General features: G+C 38.7%; 2 protein-coding genes across 4 annotated transcripts in view; one reads left to right on the plus strand and one right to left on the minus strand.

Moving 5' to 3' along the window:
- The window catches only part of atp7b (ATPase copper transporting beta), a 50,894-nt gene extending 37,116 nt beyond the window's left edge, over positions 1 to 13,778 (minus strand). For 2 of the 3 annotated variants that reach the window (XM_049570288.1, XM_049570287.1), the window contains exon 1: positions 13,318 to 13,777. In XM_049570288.1, the coding sequence (XP_049426245.1) occupies positions 13,318 to 13,479 (162 nt within the window). In that variant the 5' untranslated portion in view covers positions 13,480 to 13,777. Of the gene's footprint in view, positions 1 to 13,317 lie in introns of all 3 variants that reach the window. The other variant, XM_049570289.1, reaches the window with a different exon arrangement.
- The window catches only part of LOC125885000 (uncharacterized), a 385,446-nt gene that overhangs the window by 303,857 nt on the left and 67,768 nt on the right, over positions 1 to 13,821 (plus strand). The window lies entirely within an intron of this gene.

A 13,821-nucleotide genomic window follows, 5' to 3' on the forward strand; every position in this document is an offset into this window, starting at 1 on the left:
CACAGACTGCTCCTGTGCATACTCTGGCTCCAAATGAAGTCATTTGATGGCAACAGGTGTATCCAAAACATTTTGGCTTTATTTCTGTACTGTGAGAGGAAGTGGCAACGTGTCGTCTATGCTCATGACCATTGCAAATGCATCAAGCATATACCAGGCAGGAGTATGAGCTTCGTGCCAGGGACAGCTGGTTAGAGTCCCCTCATACACACACAGTGACTGGGCTAAGTGTTTGCATCACATGGCTAATGTTATGGTTATGAACAAGTTGAGCTGTTTTGGTGTCTGTGAGATTTTTGGGACCATTTCACAGCTGCTGCTGTGTTAGCCTACGCTAACAAGGCAGGTGTTGAACTGACTGCTCATCAGGAAGAGAGCAGCTCTGGGGACAGTCCTTCAGAGCTGTGTCTAACCTGTGTATTGGCAGCAACAGAAAGTTTGACTAGCATAAGCAAGATGTCAGCTGAGTAGCATAGACACTGCTGAAAGAATGTGGCCATATGGGGTACAAATCACCTCTGAATCTCGATATAGTGAGGACGCATTCACTTATGCACTGAGAGCTGTCCACTTATGATCCACCCCATGTTGAAATTTGGTGTAAACAGAGCCTATGAGCTTCAGATGTTATCATATAAATGGATAAAACAAAAGTTTGGTATACCAAGAGTTTATTCTCCCTGTGAATCAACATAGCAAAGTCACTTTTCATCCATACTGGCTAAACTGGTTTAAGTATCTAAGTATGTTACATACTGAAGATCACCACAGTTTTAACTGAGGAAGGAGGGGGCTGGATTAAGTGGTAATTTCAGTGTAAATAGTTTAAATACCACTTGACACATTCACTCCCATAATAGGTTATCATCTAATATAGGGCTATCCCTTTGACCTCAGCAGAAAAAAGTCCAGGATATTGGCAGTTTGGGGCCAAAAAACCACATGACTGGCCCTTCACATAAGCCTCCCAACGTGACTCTGCTTAAAGTCAGTCGCCACTGGCACCTCACAGAACTGAAACAAGAAGTCAATCCCATGTGAAGTGCTGCACTCCAAACAGTGAAGCATGTCGTTTGTAATATAGTAAAACCCTCTATGCATGTTATAATAGCATCTTTCAACAAATTGATTTGCTGAGCAGAGAATGGTTTCAATCCACACAGGACGCAAACCTGTAATCCCTGGTTTAGAAAGCCAGTGTGTTATCCTTTAGGCCAGTGGGACTACTACTATAGCCTGTCTCTGCCGTTTGCATGCCCACACCAAAAGTGAACTCTTTCAGTGTTTCTCCCCTATAGCTGTGAATGCTGCCAGGCCTCCTCTCCTGTGTGCTTTAATGGAGGAAAAAGTGCTGGGGCCCACTCTCCTTTAAAAAGCCAAATCAATATGTCCTCTGTGCAGCCTGCTGCCCTCTATGCATTACATCACCAATAAGCTTTCACAAGGGGCAGAAACCATCCTATCCTTTCACACATATAATTGGTATGAAGAGGATGGCTTTCATATTTGGTTTCAGCCCTCACCTCCACATTGCAGCCTCCATTACCATTTCTCTCGCCGCCATGGGCTGACAGGGAAATCTCAACCCAATTGCCAGAAAAAATGTTGGCATTGTACATTACTAGACATGCAACATTTACATGTAATAATATAGCAAATACTTAGAAACTTTACATTTCAGCAACTTTGTGGTAAACATGGTTATGTTTAGGGACAAAAACCACTTGATTATGTTCAGGATAAGATCATGTTTTGCCTTAAAACACACAGTTGTGGGAGCACAATCTCAGTTGGAAAAGCAGCAATGTCTTGGTAGAAAACAAACACTTTTCATGCCCCTATGCCTGCTGGAAAAACAACTCTAAAGACCTAATAACCCACATTTTAAAGATACGTAAAAAAATGCATGTGTTTGGGAAGTACTGAGCATACGACTGGATATGTGAGACTTGGATTATACCGCATGAGTTGTGTGAGGGTTTGTAAACTGATGTTTAGATAGTTTTGCTATTAAACATGGACCCCTATGACTTCAATTGATCAAGAATATTCTCAGTTTTTGGATTCTTCATTCACCTTGGAGGCTTGAGAAAAAAAACAAAGTTTACGACACAAATTCAACATAACACAGGGTGAGTAACTGACATACAGATGGTCTTTTGGGGGTGACATTTTCCTTTTAGTTAATGCTTCACTACACAGGGAGTTGGGATTTCAAAAAAATACAATAAAATCTAGAAGAGGTTGGTAGCAATTTACTTCCACTACATATACAGTTATACAGTTCTAAGAGACTGGCATCAATCCATGAACCTCTGCAAAGTGTTGTACACCTCCTCTGCAACCCAGATGAGACTGAAACCCACATTCCCAAGTTAGAAAGGCCGGTGCGTTATCCATTAGGCTACAAAAACTGAAACTAGTAATGACAAATCATCATAATATTCAATCTCAAAACATGAGACACACCATAGGCTAGTGACTACAGCTCTGTCCCCATGTGCTCCCCTTTGCATTACAGTGACTAAGGCAAACACTGATAGGTTGACGTTTGTATTGATGAGTGCTGTTCAACAGTTTAAAGTTCAATTAATCCAACACAGAAAGTGGATCAAAACAAACATTTCCCAGAAACACCAAACTCCACTATACATCTTTAGTGTCTCTGCAGCAATGGACAGTGATATCTTAATGACATCACAGTGTACTTATCACTTCCCACTGTAAACTGTGTCCCAGTGACCCCACTGGATTAAATGGTTTGTTTATCTTGTGTGGTTGGGACTCAAATGAACTCCTATAGAGCTCCAGGCCTCTGAGGCCTAACCCTGTGTTCAGAGTCGGCCAGGGGCACTAAAGGGGGACACAGGAGGTCCCAAAGACAATTAGGGACAGACAGGTCCACGCTCTATAGTGCAACAACCGATTCCAAAAAAGGTGGGACTCTGCATAAAATTAAAAATGATTTGATTTGATAAATATTCAAGATGTCAATTTTTGTCATTGCACATATTTCCATTGCAGCTATTCACATGAAATTGCGACCAGACATTAGTTTTAACTCACTAAAACTACACAGACAAATAAATCTTAACATTTCAAGCCATAAGAATTATGTGCAATGAAGTGGAAAAAAACAGGAAAAAAGTGTTGAACACACTAACTGAAATTTAGTGGTCACAACAGTGGACAGCTAATAAAAAGCCATTTTCTAGCAAATGCATGGGTTTTGTTGATATAGTTGCGCATTAGCTACCACAGTGGACGCTACTGTGTCATCTGATACACTGCCACAGTGCCACCCATTGGCCAGTCCTTCTAAGTGTATTTGTAACAAAATTCTCTCAAATCCAAGATGGCCGACAGAGAGTCAGGAATGTCAAGCAGCTCAGGAATATCTTGCTGATCCTTCTATAGTGGGAGACTCTTACAGGTAGAAAAATGTTTGACATTAAGTAATGTACTAATGAGTAATATGGATGTAAAAATGTCCAAATATTGATTATTTGTTGGGAGTAAATTACGATTTATCATTTGTCTAAATTATACATGCATCATCAACACATTCTCACTCCGAACTTTCCACATCCACATACGACGTGCAAGGTAACCTGCAACAATATTTTTGCATTATTAGCAACATTATGTATGTGACAATTAGTGCTCAAGTGCAGTGCGTGATAGATAGGCAGGATGGTGGTGCAACTAGCATCTGACTCAAGCGAAGATGATGCTAGTAGAAGTGATGATGAATGGCTGCCAGAAGAAGAGGTGTTAGCAAATGCTAGCAGTAATAACAGTGGAGCTGAGGATGCTCTGCTTGCTGAGGATGTGGAGAGAGCTGAGGATGTGCCACAAAGACATAGGAAAAGCAAAAATGCATGGAAAACCAAAGACAACCAGTTTGAGGCCTTTACAAAAGAATAAATGAAGGCATGGTGTAGTACAAGTCAGTGAAACTAAAATATGCTGAGAGTGTTTTTAGAGTCACTGACAATATTTTCTGTTATTTCTATAGAAAATATACATTGACAAAATATACAGTTCAACAGGGGTGGATTTTGTTTAATTTTCATTTGAGGATAGAAGCACCCTGTAATTTTGGGGGGTTGTGTTTATGGGGCTGAAGAGTGAAGAGCTGCCGGAAAAAGGATTAGCAAATGCTCACTGTAGTCAAGTCAACAGTCAAGAGCAAGGTATTAAACTGTATTTGAATATGTTACAATATATGAAATCATTAGTTTAACTGCATCACAAATATGTGTTTTACATTATTTTATTTCATCATTTTATTCATTTGTTTGTGAAATTCATATATCTTCAGTTAATAATGCAAACGCATGCTGTCTGCCTGAGTGGACATGTGAAGAACTGCTTGAAAAATTTGTGTCAGTGTGTGTCAGTTGTTCATGCCTAAAGTGAAATAAAAACACTTGAGAAAAAAATCCTGACTGGAGTTGTCATAATTTAGGTATGAAAAGACCATTCCTGTATGAAGAAACTGATCTCTCACATTGTTCAGATGGGATTTTGGCCCATTGTTCTACACAGACAGTCCTGCTTATGAATCTTGAGAAAGAATTTCACTTATAAAACTTCAGCAAAAAGCTTTTTATGTAAGGTTTGTATCCAGCCAATCACAACATTAGAAAAAGAAAGACATTTTATTTAGAAATGGGCCTGTTATTGGCTGAAAGAGTTATTGCTCTCTCATCAAAGAAAGTCGGTAAGCCGAGTATGGGTAAATGGATTTCTGAACTTCTTGGGTAATCAATCACTCTTTCACAACATCTGGGGTCCCTTCATGTGTTAACTAGAAAGGACAGCCTTAATACATACAGTACAGGCCAAAAGTTTGGACACACCTTCTCATTCAATGTGTTTTCTTTATTTTCATGACTATTTACATTGTAGATTCTCACTGAAGGCATCAAAACTATGAATGAACACATGTGGAGTTATGTACTTAACAAAAAAAGGTGAAATAACTGAAAACATGTTTTATATTCTAGTTTCTTAATAATAGCCACCCTTTGCTCTGATTACTGCTTTGCACACTCTTGGCATTCTCTCGAAGAGCTTCAAGAGGTAGTCACCTGAAATGGTTTTCCAACAGTCTTGAAGGAGTTCCCAGAGGTGTTTAGCACTTGTTGGCCCCTTTGCCTTCACTCTGCGGTCCAGCTCACCCCAAACCATCTCGTTTGGGTTCAGGTCCGGTGACTGTGGAGGCCAGGTCATCTGCCGCAGCACTCCATCACTCTCCTTCTTGGTCAAATAGCCCTTACACAGCCTGGAGGTGTGTTTGGGGTCATTGTCCTGTTGAAAAATAAATGATCGTCCAACTAAACGCAAACCGGATGGGATGGCATGTCGCTGCAGGATGCTGTGGTAGCCATGCTGGTTCAGTGTGCCTTCAATTTTGAATAAATCCCCAACAGTGTCACCAGCAAAACACCCCCACACCATCACACCTCCTCCTCCATGCTTCACAGTGGGAACCAGGCATGTGGAATCCATCCGTTCACCTTTTCTGCGTCTCACAAAGGCACGGCGGTTGGAACCAAAGATCTCAAATTTGGACTCATCAGACCAAAGCACAGATTTCCACTGGTCTAATGTCCATTCCTTGTGTTTCTTGGCCCAAACAAATCTCTTCTGTTTGCCTCTCCTTAGTGGCATTCATCTGGTCTCTGATCTGAGCTGCTGTTAACTTGCGATTTCTGAGGCTGGTGACTCGGATGAACTTATCTTCAGAAGCAGAGGTGACTCTCGGTCTTCCTTTCCTGGGTCGGTCCTCATGTGTGCCAGTTTCGTTGTAGTGCTTGATGGTTTTTGCGACTCCACTTGGGGACACATTTAAAGTTTTTGCAATTTTCCGGACTGACTGACCTTCATTTCTTAAAGTAATGATGGCCACTTGTTTTTCTTTAGTTAGCTGATTGGTTCTTGCCATAATATGAATTTTAACAGTTGTCCAATAGGGCTGTCGGCTGTGTATTAACCTGACTTCTGCACAACACAACTGATGGTCCCAACCCCATTGATAAAGCAAGAAATTCCACGAATTAACCCTGATAAGGCACACCTGTGAAGTGGAAACCATTTCAGGTGACTACCTCTTGAAGCTCATCGAGAGAATGCCAAGAGTGTGCAAAGCAGTAATCAGAGCAAAGGGTGGCTATTTTGAAGAAACTAGAATATAAAACATGTTTTCAGTTATTTCACTTTTTTTTGTTAAGTACATAACTCCACATGTGTTCATTCATAGTTTTGATGCCTTCAGTGAGAATCTACAATGTAAATAGTCATGAAAATAAAGAAAACGCATTGAATGAGAAGGTGTGTCCAAACTTTTGGCCTGTACTGTATGTTGGAAGTACCTGGGGATATGCTATGAGTGAGCCTTTGCAATGTCCATATCTGTCAATTTTTTTTTTCTTGTTAATTGTTGTCAAAATTTGTACATTAATATACCATGTACTTAAACTGAAGTGTGTTGTACTGCACTAGCATGATCCTCAATCTGTAATTTATGATTTTCTTTTCCCTCTTATGTTTATTTATTTATTTTCTGTCTCAACTTTTTCGATTTTTATCTTATTTTATTTATCTTTAAATTCATACTTTGCGAGTGGGGGTGGGGTTGGATTACACGTGATTTAAATACTCGGTTACACAGAGATTTTGTTTTGGTGTTCCTCTCTTTTGTGTGTTTGTGGATACATATATATATATATATATATATATATACATACATATAACGGCCGTGTGTATGTCCATGTTTATTGTTATCAAAATCAATAAAAATGTTGTTGAAATAAAAAATAAAAAAACCTTCAAACACTTATGAGTGCTGTTGAAGGAAAAGGTGCTGTAACACAGCAGTTAACAAGACCCTGTCTCAACTTTTTTTGGAACTGGTTGCAGCCATCAGATTCAGAAAACTTTTTCAAAACATCAAAACTTTTTTGGAATCAGGGTTGTAGTTTGGACATATGCAGTAATAGCATTTAAAATAATAGTAGGAACATCAGACATCGAGGTCATTTTTATAGAAAGACATAACATGCTCCCAAACTTCATATTTAAGTTAGAAAAGATTACATCACTTCAGTATGTTTTTTAAAATACTTTTTATCATTAGTGTAACTTAATGTGCAGTTAATAATGATGGTATTGTGCCTACCTTCATCATGAGAACCTGCTGTCACACCCCGCTGCCTGAACTTTTCTTTTGTCAGCTGCATATAAAAATGTTCTTGGGTGTGTGATGTTATCATTGATAAAACGGGTAGGCTATTGATGATTGGATAGCTGTTGCACCAATCAAATCCATTCACTGGAACAATCTACTTGTTGTCACTGAGCTCATCAGTGATGATAAGCCATTTAAACCATTTATTACAAATCTACAATCTGTGGTATTTACTCAGTGGAAGAAAATGTCAGGAAACACAGTAATTTTCAGTTTTATTGCAGGAACTTGAATGCAGCATTAGGAAAAGTGACTTTAATCTGAGGTTTTCCATTAATTCTAATAGAAAGGTTTCACTGTAAGCATGTCCGTCAGTTATTCAGTCCGTCATTTCAGTTTTTCAGAAAACTCACAATTTTCAGAACATTAACAACTGTTTTGCTTCGATTATGACACCAAAAAGTCAAAATTTGGACCCCAAAAAAATAGGCATTTTATGTGTTTTCACAATATTTTAGTGTCCTTAGTGTTATTATGGGTAAAAGTGGTTTTGAAAAGCTCCTTTTAATTATTAATAAATCTGCCACCAAACAGCTGGGGTGGTCCAATTTAAGTTTTAGTCATGTCTTTATTTCCGTTTATTGTCAATTTCCTTGTCTTATTTGGTAGATGACACAAGTCTTAATGTAAATAAACATTACAGGCTTATTAGATAACATTCATTCATTCATTCATTCATTCATTCATTCATCTTCTAACCGCTTCATCCTCTTGAGGGTCGCGGGGGGGGCTGGAGCCTATTATTAGATAACATAACTTTTAAAACTAAAGCTATAAAGAACATCTGAATAACTGAAACAAAGGTGTTAATGTAACTGCAGTGACAATCAGTGTGTGTTTGATTACACTTTTATTGTGTCATTCTGAACCCGTCTAGATTCAATGACTTGCATGACTACATTACATTTATGTGGCTTTTGTCCAAAGATCATACAATGAGTGCTTTCAGTCTGCAGAGCAACATGAGCTGGATGTTATAGATGATACATGAGCATAATCACTGTCTGCATTCACTTCCTGACAATAAGACGTTTGTCTGATGCAGAATGGCTGCAACAGAAATCAAATGATCTGACACGTATAATATGCGGCCTTGTAACTCCTTTAGATTTACGCAGCATCTAAGTGTTTGTGCACCTATGTCAGTATCTAACTTATTTATTACTGGTTATGTTTTTCTTTAAATGCCATCTGTTGTATTTTTGTGTCTCTCTGAGGTTGTTTTATGTCTCTTCATAGTAGTTTTGTGTCTCTTTGCTGTTGTTTTATGCCTCTGTTGTAGTTTTGTGTCTCTTTGCAGTAGTTTTGTTTCTCTTTATGGTTATTGTATGTCTCTCTGCAATAGTTTTGTGTCTCTTTGTGGTTGTTTTATGTCTCTTTGTAGTAGTTTTATGCCTGTTGTAGTGTTGTGTCTCTTTGTGGTTGTTTGTCTCTTAAAAGCAGTTTTGCGTCCCCATGTACAAGTCTGGTGCCTCTCTGTGGTTGTTTTAGGTCTCTTTGTAGTGGTCCTGTGTCTCTTTGTGGTTGTTTTATGTCTCTTTAAAGTAGTTTTGTGTCTCCTTGCTGTTGTTTTGTGTCTATGTTGTAGTGTTGTGTCTCTTTGTGGTTGTTTGTGTCTCTTTGGAGTAGTTTGTGTCTCTTTATGGCTGTTTCCTGTCTCTCTCCAATAGTTTTGTGTCTCTTTGTGGTTGTTTTATGTCTCTGTATAAAGTTGTGTGTCTCTTTGCTGTTTTATGTCTCCATTTTTGTTTTGTTTCTCTGCAATTGTTTTATGTCTCTGTGCTTTTTAATGTCTCTTTGTAGTAGTTTTAGTTTCTTTGTGGTTGTTTTGTGTCTCTTTGTAGTAATTTTGTGTCTCTTCGTGGTTGTTTTATGTCTTTGTAGTAGTTTTGCATCTCTTTGTGGTTGTTTTATGAGTCTCTTTGTGGTAGTTTTGTGTCTTTTTGTTGTAGTTTTTATCTTATTGCAGTGTTTTTTTTTGTCTCTTTGTGGTTGTTTTACAGTGGTGGAAAAAAGTTTTCGGACACCCCATGCATTTGTGAAATATTGCATTAAGAATCACTCTTAGGTCTTCAAGTGCAATTTCTTTTAGTACAGTCACAGCCAAAATACTAAATAAATCCTAAAAAAAGCCATTAAAAACTTAAAATTGATTGGTTCCATAAAAATACATAAGAAATTTTGAGTATTGGGTCATTTTGGTACCAGTGATGAAGGTCGTTCTTTTTATTAAAAGACACAATTTTTGTTGTCAAGCTTCGTGTCTACATAAAGCCAGCACATTTGAAAGTTCTTCAGACACAAAAATGGCTAAAACAAGGAACCTAACGCAGGAAACACGGCTGAAGATAAAGATTCTCAGCCAGGAAGGGTACAGCTGCCGCCAGATAGCCAGGAAGTGCAGATGCAGTCCTTCAGCAGTTGGATACACTCTGCAGAAATACAGACGAACCAACAGCTTGGAAGACAAACCAAGATCTGGGCGTCCAAGGGTTTCTTCAGCAAGAAATGAGGAGCTTCAGCAGCAGTGGTCAAACCAAACTGGTGTCCAGTGTTCCACCCGCACTGTACGTGGCCGACTTTTAGATCATGGCTTAAGGTCCTACAAGGCTATCAAGAAGCCCCTGATCAATGAGAGACAGAGGTTAGCCCGGCGTCGTTGGGCCCAGGCACACAAGAACTGGACAGCCAGGAATTGGAAGAAGATTTTGTGGTCAGATGAGTCCAGTTTCCAGCTTTATCTTCCTCCTACTAATGTGAGGGTACGCAGAAGGCCAGGCGAAGCATTATCTCCAGCATGTACAGTACCTACTGTCAAGCATGGTGGAGGCAGTATCATGGTTTGGGGATGCATGAGTGCTGCTGGTGTTGGTCATCTCACTGTCTGTGATGGCACATTGAACTCTACCAAGTATTGTACCATTCTCAAACCCACATGCTCCCTTCTGCGTGCACTCTTCCGTCGAGGTAAGAACTGGATGTTTCAACAAGATAATGCCCCTTGCCACACATCCAAGGCCAGTAGAACTTGGCTGCAGGAGCACAGTATCCAGGTCTTAGAGTGGCCAGCTCAATCCCCGGACATGAGCCCCATTGAAAATCTGTGGTGGATTATCAAAAGGTCTGTTTCAAAGCATAAACCAAAGAATTTAGAAGAATTAAAAGTAGTAATTCAAGAAGAATGGGACAAGATTACCCCTCAACAGTGTGAAAGGCTCGTGGGGAACATGCCAGCCAGGATTAGAGCTCTACTATGTGCCAGTGGCAGGACTACTAAATATTAATTTGATGATGTGATGGTTTATTTATTTTTTTGTTCGGTTTTGAACACATTCTCTGTTATTTGTTGACTTTGATACCGACAATGTTGAGAACTGACATATTGAAACTGTCAAGAATTTAGTTTTGTCAGTTTTTCTTGTAAACAATAAACAAAAAAATATAATTTGTATTTGTTTGTATCTGTCTAATGCAGCCACACCTTTTGAAACACAAAAAGATTTTCCACAAATATTTCATGATAATATTTGAGATTGTGTAAAATTTTAAGGGTGTCCGAAAACTTTTTTCCACCACTGTATATGTATATTTGTAGTAGTTTTGTAACTCCTGTACTTGTTTTGTCTCTTTGTAGCAGTTTTGTGTCTCTTGGCTATCGTTTTTTTATCTCTTTGTAGTAGTTTTGTATCTCCTGTGCTTGTTTGTCTCCTAATAGCAGTTTTGTGTCGCCTTGTAGAAGTTTTGTGTCTCTTTGTGGTTGTTTTATGTCTTTTTGCAGTGGCTCTGTGTCTCTTTGTGGTAGTTTTATGTCTCTTTGTAGTAATTTTGTGTCTCTTTGCTGTTGTTTTAGGTCTCTGTTGTAGTATTGTGTCTCTTTGTAGTAGTTGAGTGTCTCATTGCTGTTGTTCTATGTCTGTTGTAGTTTTGTGTCTCTGCAATAGTTTTGTGTCTCTTTGGGGTTGTTTTATGTCTCTGTTGTAGTTCTGTGTCTCTTTGGGGTTGTTTATGTCTCTGTTGTACTTGTATGTATTTTTGTAGTTAATGTGTCTGTCTGTTGTATTTTTGTGTCTATTTATCTTAGTTTTTGTCTCATTGCAGTTGTTTAATATCTCTGTTGTGTTTTTTTTGTCTCTTTGTGTTTGTTTTATATCTCTTTGTAGAAGTTTTTTATCTCCTGCACTTGTTTTGTCTCTTTGTAGCAGTTTTGTGTCTCTTGGTTGTTTTATATCTATTTGTAGTAGTTTTATATCTCCTGTGCTTGTTTGTCTCCCTGTAGAAGTTTTGTGTCTCTTTTGGGTTTTTTATGTCTCTTTGTAGTTCTTCTGCCCATTTTGTAGTTATTTTGTATTTCTGTGCAGTTCCTTGGACTCACTTTGAGGTCATTTTGAGTATCTTCCCGGTCGCAATGTGTTAATTTGACATTTGACATTTTGCAGGGGAGGGTCAGGGGTCAGGGACATTTTGGGCCCTTGTGCTTGTAGCTTTTGGGCCTGCTCAGTAATCCATTTGTGAGTATGTTCTATTATTATTACCGATGCATTCTTGCAGCACTTTTTTCCTAGTAATCCACTAGGGTTGAACTGAATATTTGGATAAAGATGAGTACTTTTTACGAGTACAACTGTTGTACAAGTAAAATGTGTCATAATCTGTACTTGTGATTAACTGTGATCAAATACAATCCTAAACTTAATTCTGAGGTTGTTCTGTGAATAGCTTTCTAAAAAATAATAACTGCAGCAACCTCTGATCAAAGCATATCAATATCAGGCTTAAAATAACAACTTGTGGTCAGGCCCCATTTACTTTTGATTTAGCCTCCACCCACTTCCAACTTAAAGCTTGCCCATTCTATATAAAGATGCAGATACAGATAATTTGGTTGGTTGAACAGATACAGATAATGATGTATAATCTACAAAAGTGCATCACATTTTATAAACTTAAATGTTGAATCCAGCCATGGAATGTAAGTAAGTACATTTACCCATGTCCCTGTAGTTTATGGTTATTGCTTCTCAAATATGATGAATTGTTGTTTTTCTTGTACATACTTGTACATATGTACATATATGTGAAAGTGAATATAAATGGAGATGATGACCTGTAGCATCTATATTTGCCTTCATGTCTCTGTATGCACTCTTCGATGTGTATTAGCACAACGAAGGATAATTAATAAATACATTTTCCTGGATTAAGTACTTTTATTTTTAATACTTTTATATATGTTTTCCGATTATACTGACATACTTTTACTTGACTAACATTTTCAGTGCAGGACATTTACTCATCAAGTCATTTTTATTTATATAGCACATTTCATATGACAAGCACAGTTTATTTAATGTCTGCTTTGAATCAGTGTCTAAAATCACACCCAAGTTTTTGACAGAAAGGGGATTTAACAAGGATCCCTCAAAGCCTCAGGTCATACTAACAGAACTAGTAGTAACATAGTATTTTACAGTGTGGTATGCTTACTTAAGTATAGGGTCTGAATACTTCCTCCACCACTTGTAAAATCTAAGTTTTCAAAATAATTTTGAGTTAAAGCCATGTCTCTGCTCCTTCTCTCTATATACATACTGTAGGTACTTATGGGTATTCTCTGGGTGAAATTCCCAGAGTGACATTGTTGGACCTCTGTATTCAGAGGCCATGTTGTGCCCTGCTTACATTAGTAATGTACTGTAGTATTTCAGTGTGGTACACTTACTTAAGTAAGGGTCTGAATACTTCTTCCACCACTTGTAAAATCTTAGTTTTCAATATAACTTGAGTTGAAAGCTGTCAGATGAATGACACTGAGTAAAAAGTATAATATTTTCCTATTAATTGTTGGAGAATACAGGTGAAAATACTTAACTATGACTTTGTGCTCACATACACCACTGTAATGAACTAATGGTTGCAGCTCTGAGCTTTTGTATGAGACTCATCAGTGAGTAAAGTCTTTGAATCAAACCTCAGTTATCTGGCCTGATATAACTTTTAGAGTCAGACTTTAACATCCAGTTGACCATCAGCTGCAGATGGACCGCAGCTCTGCATAGGCCTACCTTCACCTCGGGCGCGCAGTCTCTCCTGTCGCAGCTGCAGGCGGAGTGGACGACACAGGTGCAGTCCGGTTTACACTCAACCATACATATCTGCTCCTCCGCGCCGGGCAGCGACTTGAAGACAAACTTTGAGGCATTTTTTGGCGACTTAGGTGAAAACATGTTGGAGCTGCTCTTACACCGTTCCGCTTATCTTTGCCTACCAAAGTCGGAGGGCAAAAGTCCGCAGTGGGTACGCGCTCCGTGCTGTTCCTGGAGATAAGGGGAGCGCAGCGCAGCGCCGGTGAACGTCATTTTAGTGCTCAGCTTTGGGAGTTGGAGGGTTTTGATTTGAGGGGGTCCATGAGGAAAGGGCGGGCAAGGCCTCCAATCACATGACTTCTGAAAGTGTAGACTTAATACAAAACAACAGTACAGTACCATATTCACACACAGAGGCCTTAAAGATGATCTCCATTTAACTGGAGTTTGTGAAGACATCAGTATGTATTAAAGGGGAAAGTT

This window comes from Epinephelus fuscoguttatus, linkage group LG24 (assembly GCF_011397635.1).
Source record: "Epinephelus fuscoguttatus linkage group LG24, E.fuscoguttatus.final_Chr_v1".
NCBI lineage: Eukaryota > Metazoa > Chordata > Actinopteri > Perciformes > Serranidae > Epinephelus > Epinephelus fuscoguttatus.